The 10,000-nt window shown below is 44.0% G+C and overlaps 1 protein-coding gene across 1 annotated transcript in view; it reads right to left on the minus strand.

Moving 5' to 3' along the window:
* Positions 1–10,000, minus strand: part of jade2 (jade family PHD finger 2) — a 344,631-nt gene that overhangs the window by 48,079 nt on the left and 286,552 nt on the right. Inside the window, exons 6-10 of the mRNA XM_056411448.1 lie at positions 6,983–7,137; positions 5,758–5,969; positions 4,950–5,117; positions 3,777–3,893; positions 787–1,125 (exon numbers count right to left, since the gene is read on the minus strand). Of these exons, the coding sequence (XP_056267423.1) occupies positions 787–1,125; positions 3,777–3,893; positions 4,950–5,117; positions 5,758–5,969; positions 6,983–7,137 (991 nt within the window). The remainder of the gene's footprint in view (positions 1–786; positions 1,126–3,776; positions 3,894–4,949; positions 5,118–5,757; positions 5,970–6,982; positions 7,138–10,000) is intronic.

Consider the following 10,000-nt stretch of genomic DNA (forward strand, 5'->3'; position numbering starts at 1 on the left):
ACCGAAAGAGACGCGGTTTTTTCGCGCTAGGAGCCCCCGCGAGCGAAGTCAACGTACGGATGGGCGTGGCTGCGATAGCCGCGACATTTCTTCCAGGCGGGGCGTTTTCGGCGCCGCGATTTTCGCCCCGAGTTGAAATATTTAAACTTTGAGGCGATAACTTCGCAACTCGGGGCCAATCGACTCTCGAGTCGCTCCGCGCGTCATCGCTGGACACGCTCATCGTACCCGGAGCGCTTTCATACCTTTTAGAAGAACCTGAATCACAGAGAATAAAACAAGCACGGGTGATGTCATCTCTAAGTAGGCATTATATTAATGTCATGAACCCAACACGAGGGCGTGAGATGTTCAGACGTGTGTGGGACGTCCTCGACTCGTGGTGAGTTCTTCGTGGTGGATGAAGGACGCGATAACGGTCTCTACGGAGACGAGCCACGGAGATAAGCTCCGCCCCTCGCGGAGCTTCGCAGCGCTTTTGGCGTGAACGCGGGAAATAGTCGGCGAGTAAACTCACGCGTTTCGGGCGGTTTAGTTGTGAACGTAGCGTTAGGGCGTCGCCGGGGGACTCAGGAGGAAGAGGGAAACGCACGGCCGCGTAGAAACTGCCGGGAATTGATTTATTTTTGATCCCCCGTGTCGACGGATCGTTGGGAACGTTGATTTTTTGTGTGGAAATACCGGAATATTTGGTGCACGTTACCGTGGTTACGTGGTCACGGAGGTGCATCTATTGGGCGGCGGCGTCGGGCGTCACTTCCCGCGTCGGTTCCTGACTGGACGTACCTGAGGGCCGGGCAGCGCCAGGCTCTGGGCCACCTCCCGGGGGTCCACCAGCCGGTAGAACTCGTCCTCCAGCTGCTGCAGCTTCTGCTTCCTCTGGCCCACCTTGTCCCTCTCCAGCTGCTCGCGCTCCGCCCGCTGCTCGGCGCCGCCGCCGCCGATGACGTGGGCGGCCGCGGCGGCGGCTCCCCGGTCCGGCCGGCCGGCGGCGCTGCAGCTGTGGTCCAGGCAGAAGGACTTGAAGCGCACCTCGTCGTTGTCGACCAGGACGGTCCGCATCTCGGCGCCGTGGTCGAAGGCGCACGTCACGTGGAACGCCACGATGCACGAGGGCATGCAGCACTGGGGGGGGGGGGGGGGGATGGCATTACGGCATCTTCCCAACACGCCGATCGGTCACACATATTTGCTTTTTCGATGCTTCAGAAACAGGAAGTCTTCAAATGAATGTTCTACATTTAAATGATATGAGTTGTTTCTCTGTGTCTTTACATCTTTATATATTTAACACCTGACGTGTTCGCTATGAGACGATAGAGTAAGTGCATTGGATGGAAGACGGAGGGAAGAAAGAGCGAGATAAGAGGAGGAAGCGAGGGAAGGATGCAAGGATGCGAACAATAGAGTAATTATGGGAGAGAAACAATCAGATGAACGTCTGATTGTTAATGACGTCTAGAGACGATCAGATGGAGACGCACACAAGGGCTGCAGCGACTTCACGATCGCTCTCACGCACGGATATAAACACACACACACACAGACACATACAGACAGACAGACACACACACACACACAGACACACACACACACATACAGACAGACAGACACACACACACACACAGACACACACACACACACATACAGACACACACACACACACATACAGACAGACAGACACACACACACAGACACACACACACACACACACACACACTATTCTTCTTCAATTTCTGGGACGTGTTGTCGCAGCTTTTTGTTTTTAAGAGCTCCGAGTGCAGCAGAGCGGAGAGACGACAACAAACACGCCTCACTGACGGGCTGGTGACTCGGAGTGTGTGTGTGTGTGTGTGTGTGTGTGTGTATGTGTGTGTGTGTGTGTGTGTGTGTGTCTGTATGTGTGTGTGTGTGTCTGTGTGTGTGTGTGTGTGTTTGGACTGATGCTCTCTTCGTGCTTCACGGTGAAAACAAACTCTCCGTGTGTAAATGTAATTAACAGAATATCGCACGGTGAAATATGAAAATCAAAGAGGCTCAAGGTTGTTTCTTTGGTCTCGTATTTATCATTCTAGTCGTAATTAAACTTATAAAATAATAATAAAATAATTTAATAAAATAATGATCAAGCATGAAAATACTTGAGAAACAAAAGCAAAACAAACGGCAGCAGATGGAGGAGCACGAGAGGGACGGGATGGAGGGATGGATGGATGGAAGGATGGATGTAAGGATGGATGGATCATGTATGGAAGGATGGATGATGGAAGGATGGATGTAAGGATGGATGGATCATGTATGGAAGGATGGATGGATGGATGGATGGAAGGATGGATGGATGGAAGGATGGATGGATGGATGTAAGGATGGATGTAAGGATGGATGGATGGAAGGATGGATCATGTATGGAAGGATGGATGGATGGAAAATTCCTGATTCCTATTAGAATTAGAGTTAAATTAATCTATTGTTATTTTATTATATTTTAAATTAGCAACAAATTTTTCCAATTTATATATATACAGGACTGTCTCAGAAAATTAGAATATTGTGATAAAGTTCTTTATTTTCTGTAATGCAATTAAAAAAACAAAAATGTCATGCATTCTGGATTCATTACAAATCAACTGAAATATATTAGCCTTTTATTCTTTTAATATTGCTGATTATGGCTTACAGCTTAAGAAAACTCTAAAATCCTATCTCATAAAATTTTAATATTTCCTCAGACCAAGTAAAAAAAAAGATTTATAACAGCTGAGTGTTTGTCAAGGCTCAGGAAACCCTTGCAGGTGTTTTACGAGTTAATTAGACAATTCAAGTGATTTGTTTAATACCCTACTAGTATACTTTTTCATGATATTCTAATATTTAGAGATAGGATATTTGAGTTTTCTTAAGCTGTAAACCATAATCAGCAATAAATCAGAATAAAAGGCTTGCAATATTTCAGTTGATTTGTAATGAATCCAGAATGCATGACATTTTTGTTTTTTTAATTGCATTACAGAAAATAAAGAACTTCATCACAATATTCTAATTTTCTGAGACAGTCCTGTATATACAGTATATATATATATATATATATATATATATTTATTTATATTTGAGCGAGAGAGGAAAGGTTGTTACCTCCAGTCAGGTTATTCATAAACAACACAGTGAAGAGATTCACCAGCCTGCAGAACACACTCACATACACACACACACACACTCACACTCACACACACACTCGGTGACAGCAACGCACAGCCACAAAATCACACCACGCTCGGAGGGACTCAGTGGGAGGCCGCCTCTTGGTATGACCTGTAATGGATAGCCAAAAAAACACACACACACACAGAGACACACACACACACACACACAAACACACACACACACACACACACAACCAGACACCTGACACCGTGTTAATATTCGTTTTCATAACCTTTGATTTTCCTCCGAGCTCAAAGCAGCTCCTGGAGGCCGACGTGCGTCTCTCCATTTGCCCCTGAATGCCCCTCAGCCCTCACTCATTGATTCGTTTGGGTCTTTCGTGAGTTTCACGCCGTGTGGGCAAAGCCAAGAGAAGAAGAAGAGTCCTGAAGATGCTGCACCCTTCAAATCAAATGGACTATTCCAGAATGTCTCAAAGCTTCCTCAGGGTTTTGGGTTTCACGCATTGAAGCGTCCGCGGCGGCCATGTTGCTTCTTCGTCTCGGTGACAGTTTGTTTGTGTTTGTTTGTGTGTGTTGTTTGTGTGTGTGTGTGTTAACGTTGACGTGCCCCACCTGTATGCAGGTGCCCGTGTGCTCCCGGCAGAGGCTGCAGCTCAGAGCCCAGCGGCTGGCCGGGATGTGGGACACCTTGGTGATCGGCTCCATCTTCTCTGGGCAGCCGATACTCACCTGCAGGGAGAAACCACCATCATCATCATCATCATGACCATCATCATCATCATGACCATCATCATCATGACCATCATCATCATCATGACCATCATCATCATGACCATCATCATCATCATCAAGATCACCATCTTCATCATCAAGACCATCATCATCTTCATCATCATGACCATCATCATCATCAAGATCACCATCTTCAAGACCATCATCATCATGACCATCATCATCATGACCATCATCATCATCATGACCATCATCATCATGACCATCATCATCATCATGACCATCATCATCATGACCATCATCATCATGACCATCATCATCATCATGACCATCATCATCATGACCATCATCATCATCATGACCATCATCATCATGACCATCATCATCATGACCATCATCATCATCATGACCATCATCATCATGACCATCATCATCATCATCATGACCATCATCATCATGACCATCATCATCATCATGACCATCATCATCATGACCATCATCATCATGACCATCATCATGACCATCATCATCATGACCATCATCATCATCATGACCATCATCATCATGACCATCATCATGACCATCATCATCATCATCATCATCAGGTGTATATTAAACTTTGTATTACTCTCTCGCTCTCTTTCTCTCTCTTTCTATGTCTCTCTCTCTCTCTTTCTCTCTCTCTCTCTCTTTCTATGTCTCTCTCTCTCTCTTTCTCTCTCACTCTCTTAAAAGTAAAACAACTGAACATTTAAAAGATTTGTATTATTATTATTTTAAATCAAAAATAAATAAATAATAATAATTCAGAAACGTAGACATTTAAAAATTGAGAACAAAATTAAACGATTGAATACTAAAAATAAAAATGAATACAATTACAAAAAAATGTAAAACTTTAAAAAAAAATTACGTAGAAATAAAAAAACTAAATCTAACTAACACAAAATGTGTGGCCACACGTTTCAACATGCGGGGAGGCTCGTCTCTGATTGGTGGATCGGGTTTCAGGCGCGTGGAGAACCAAACCCTTTGAGGCCCCCTGAGCCTCACCTCGGGGATCCATAAGGCACAGCTGACGTGGACCCACTTGGTGCCGCTGCGGGTCGGCTTCAGGGCCCCGCCCCTTTTGGGGCACAGCAGGCACTTGGGCTGGACGCCCAGAGCGCAGGTCCGACACAGCCAGTTGCCCTGGGGCACCTTCAGGATGCCGTAACACGCCTGAGGGGAGAGGGGGAAGGAAAGGAAGTTAGGAGAGGAAGTTAGGAGAGGTGACGATGAGGTCGTGCCTGAAGGCGACAGAAGCCACCTGGTCGGGTTTCTACGGACTAACGAGATGTAATGTGTTCTTTAAACGTGCTGTGAGACGCAATCTTTATGCTAAGCTAACAGACGGCTAGCTCTTCTTTTTCTTCTTCTTCTTCTACTTGTTGTTGTTGTTGTTGCAGTTCTTCTTTTTCATGTTGTTGTTGTTCTTCTTCTTCTTCTTCTTCCCCATTAGAGGGTGGCCAAATAATATGATGTTACTAGCCAGAGGAGTCGCCCCCTGCTGGCCCTTAGATAGAATGCATGTTTAAGGCACTTCCTCGTTGGCTGAACTGGCCCCAAAAATTCGTAGTAAACTTTTTAAAACTTTTCAATTCCTGAAGCATTAATTTGATGATGTTTCTTCATAAATAAAGTAAATATTTTAACTAACGGGCTGCACATCAAACAATTACCATCTTATTGATTTGAGTACATGAGATGAAACATTTCTTGATCACGTTTTCCATCTTTGTGAAAAAGACCAAAAAGAGGAACTATTTCCATCCAGCGTCACGACGGCTGACACGGAACCGACGGAACCGAGGGAACCGACCTGGTGGACGCAGACGTTGCACTCATCGCAGAACACCATCTCGTTGCCGTCCTCTCCCTCCGGCGAGCGGCACACGTCACACACCACGTCCTCGTCGTACTCGATGCCCAGCCCCTCCTCCGTCTCGATGGCCTGACGCATCTTCTGCTCGCAGGCGCCCTCTAGCTGCACCACCACGCACTCCATCGTGAACTCGTCCAGCTCGGGCAGCGCTGCGGGGCGGGAGGGACACTTAGAAAGGGATGTATTATATTTGCATTTAAGTTTAGGGTCAGACAAGTTGGTGTTTTCAATGAAAACTCACTTTTATTAATCAAGTGAATTGTAAAATGAATAGAAAATATAGTCAAACCAGGGTTCTTTAAAGAACCATCTCCTCGAAGAGTTCTTCAAATAACCTATAAAGGTATCTCAGAGAACCTTATATATACCTATATATATTAGTGCTGTGAAAAATAACGCGTTAACGCGTTATGATTAAATTACAGGATTAATTAGTTAAAAATTGCATTTAACGCATGCGCAGAATGAGCTTCCAATACGTCTTCTGTTGGTCGTCTCTACAGCAGCATGTCATTCTGTCTCTACGTGTCGCGTTAACACTTCTCCGATCTCCGGCTCGCTCGCCGCAGAGCTCCGATGCCGGCGTGTGCGCGCACATCGGGACGAAAAAAAGTCACTTGCACCCCCACCCCCCCCCGCCATAAATCTTTATGTTCTCACAAAAATATATCGAGAATATCGGTAATATGTGATTAATCATGATTAATCCACAGAAACCTGTGATTAATTTAATTAAAATTTTTAATCGTTTCACAGCCCTAAAATATATATATTATTATATATTATTCTATTCTGGTGTATTTCAATCTTAGATTTTAAAGTAATCAATAAGGAATTAAATGCAAAAGATTGTTTCATATTGTTGGAAATATAATAACTTTGGAAGTGTTAAAATGTTTTTTTGAGGGGGAACAATTTATTGATCGATTAATAAAAGAAAGAAAAAAAGAATATATACATATATCATTATTTAGTAGCCAGGAGGAATATGGATTCCACATTCTGATGTAGCTCTCTGAAGGAAAAATATGAGACATTTGGGTAAATTATTATTATTATTATTATTATCATTCTTCTTCTTCTTCTTCTTCTTCTTCTTCTTCTTCTTCTTCTTCTTCTTCTTCTTCTTCTTCTTCTTTCTATATTTCGGGTGTTCGCTCACCCATCTGTCTGAACTCGTGGTTCACCAGCTCCAGCCAGGCCACGTCCAGGTCGTCCAGGTCGTAGCCACTGTAGTGCTGAGTGGGAGGAGCCTGGTCGATGACCCCGCCCCCAATCTCCTGCTCGCCATCGGAAAGGCCGCCCGACGACAGCAACCTGGTAGAGAGAGAGAGAGAGAGTTAGCCACGTGGTCTAAACACGCTCATTATTAAACGTGCCGATGATGATGTCATCGTTCCCGCGGTTGATGACAGATTAATGAAGCGATGAAGTGAAGACACAAACTCGTGTTAGTTTTATTTAACAGTTTATTTTTTGATCTTCCATTCTTTGAGTCTTTAAAACTGTATCCGTGAAGTGAAGTGAGGGATGAAGTCAATGCTGTGGTGTCACATTCAAATGAGTCCCCCCCCCCCTCACACCTGAGTCTGAACACTTTACATTTATATTTAAATGTAAATGTATCAAATTCATTAAACCACAACATGTCCCACGACAAGTTAAAACCATCCTGATAATTAAAATCTAAATTAATATTATTATTAACTAGCGTGAATATCTGGAGTATTCTTCCTCTCAACTAAACAACCTGAACTGTGAGGACACACACACATACACACACACACACACACACACACACACACACACACACACACACACACACACACACACACACACACACACACACACACACACACACACACATAAACAGACACAGACATGGTAGACATGCTGTATGCATGTATGCATGTATACACAAACACACACACACACACACACACACACACACACACAGAGGGGGCAGAGTCCCTGGAGCCCGAGGACCTGAACGCCTCTCTGTCAACAGCAGGAAATGAGGTCAAGAACCCTGCTCGACCCACTGGGAGCCCATAAAGACTCAAACACACACACACACACACACACACACACACTCACACACACACACACACACACACACACACACACACACACACTGCATCAGGCGGGGAGGCACCACTGATGCAGTGTGTTGATCACACACACAAGTCGGTGTTTTGCATATTAACACACACACACAGACTCACACACACTCACACACACACAGACTCACACACACTCACACACACACACACAGACTCACACGCACACTCACACGCAGTGATTCACACGCTCTCCCGCTGAAGTCGTGACCTTTGTGTTGAAAAGGTCACGAGTGTGTCAGCGATCAAAACTAAACAAGACGACCTTTACCTCTCTTAGCTCCTCCCCCCCCTGCAGCCCCCCCCCACACATCGACAACGGCTCATTATTATACTGAGCGCTTATCATTACCATCATCTTCATCATCATCATCACCATGATCATCATCATCACAATCATCTTCCTCTTCTCTCCCTCATCTCTCCCTCTTCTCATCCTCTTCTCATCCTCTTCTCATCCTCTTCTCTCATCCTCTTCTCTCCCTCTTCTCTCCCTCATCTCTCCCTCTTCTCTCCCTCATCTCTCCCTCTTCTCTCCCTCTTCTCATCCTCTTCTCATCCTCTTCTCTCCCTCTTCTCATCCTCTTCTCATCCTCTTCTCTCCCTCTTCTCATCCTCTTCTCATCCTCTTCTCTCCCTCTTCTCATCCTCTTCTCTCCCTCATATCTCCCTCATCTCCCTCTTCTCTCCCTCATCTCTCCCTCTTCTCTCCCTCATCTCTCCCTCTTCTCATCCTCTTCTTTCCCTCGACAAAAGGAGAGCAGGTGTCCTCTGGGGACGCCGGGCCGGGTTGTCCTGTTGCGTAACATTTAAAGCCGCCGCACCATCTCGTTACAATGGCTGCATCATCAAAGGAACGTTGTTGTTGTTGTTGTTGTTGTTTTCATTGACAAAATTCGTGCAGCATAAAAATGAAAACGTGGTTTCCCGGAGGTGCTTTTAATCGTTTTTTCGGAGGTCACCGGAGAGAGAGAGAGGATCCATTTCATTGGTGCTCGTGGTGCGTTCAGGGGCTTTGTTGACCGGTCGGATGAAGACTCACTGACGATGAGGAGCACGAAGCCTCTGAAGCCGCTCGAGCTCTGTGTTTATTCTGATGTGGGATTCGGTTTATGAGGTTTTATGACTGTTTGGCTTCAAGCTGTCGAGAGGATTTGGTTTCGCAAGATACGGGAGGTATCAGGAGATTACCCATCAGCCCCGGCGTGGAGACATCAAGGCTGAGCGTCCGTTATGTGGCTCCGCCTTGATAATAATATCAAGTCAGCACAACTGACAGGACGCGAGTCAGCTGGGGTCAGGACAGTGTGTTCTTCCACTGGTGAGTATCACCTACCACACACACACACACACACACAGATCTTACATAATGCAGGTGAACTAAACCGTGTGCAAAAGGTTTCTCGTTTGTTCTGCACTCATTGGGCTGAAGGACGAGGAAAAGGGGCGGAGTCATCTGTCAATCCTGAAAAACAATCTCTTTTTATTCGTCTGAAGGCCGATTATTGCAAATGTACTCTTATTTTATGTAAATAATCTCTCCAGTAGTTTAATATTAAAGTTGCTCGTCTTTTTTTTCTCTTTCTTCTCCGTTTTCTTGTTTCATTTGCAGCAATTAACACATTTTAATTAAAATATATATTTCTAAAATGTGAATAAATACGGTGATAATTAGATAATTAAGAAAAATAAAACAATTAAACTCTTAATAGTAGCATATTATTATATGTTATTATTTATTATTACAGTATTAGTTTTATTTGGTTAACAATTAAAGATATTTATACTAACTCAAATATTTTACAGGTTATACTGAGAGATATATTTATAATATTTGTCCACTCTATTTATATCTATGCGATAAACTAAATATCAGAAAGCCTTTTGAAATTATTATTAAATTGTTTTAAATGTTATAATAAAAGAAATAAAAGAAAAAATCTTGGATTAAAATGGAGCAGAAAAAGGAAAATACTTTTGGGATGGAAGAAATGAATAAAAAATTATCTAAATATAATAGAGCTTAAAACTATACGTGGCTGCTGTGATTATCCTTCGTC

Source organism: Pseudoliparis swirei, chromosome 3 (genome assembly GCF_029220125.1).
Source record: "Pseudoliparis swirei isolate HS2019 ecotype Mariana Trench chromosome 3, NWPU_hadal_v1, whole genome shotgun sequence".
Taxonomy (NCBI): domain Eukaryota; kingdom Metazoa; phylum Chordata; class Actinopteri; order Perciformes; family Liparidae; genus Pseudoliparis; species Pseudoliparis swirei.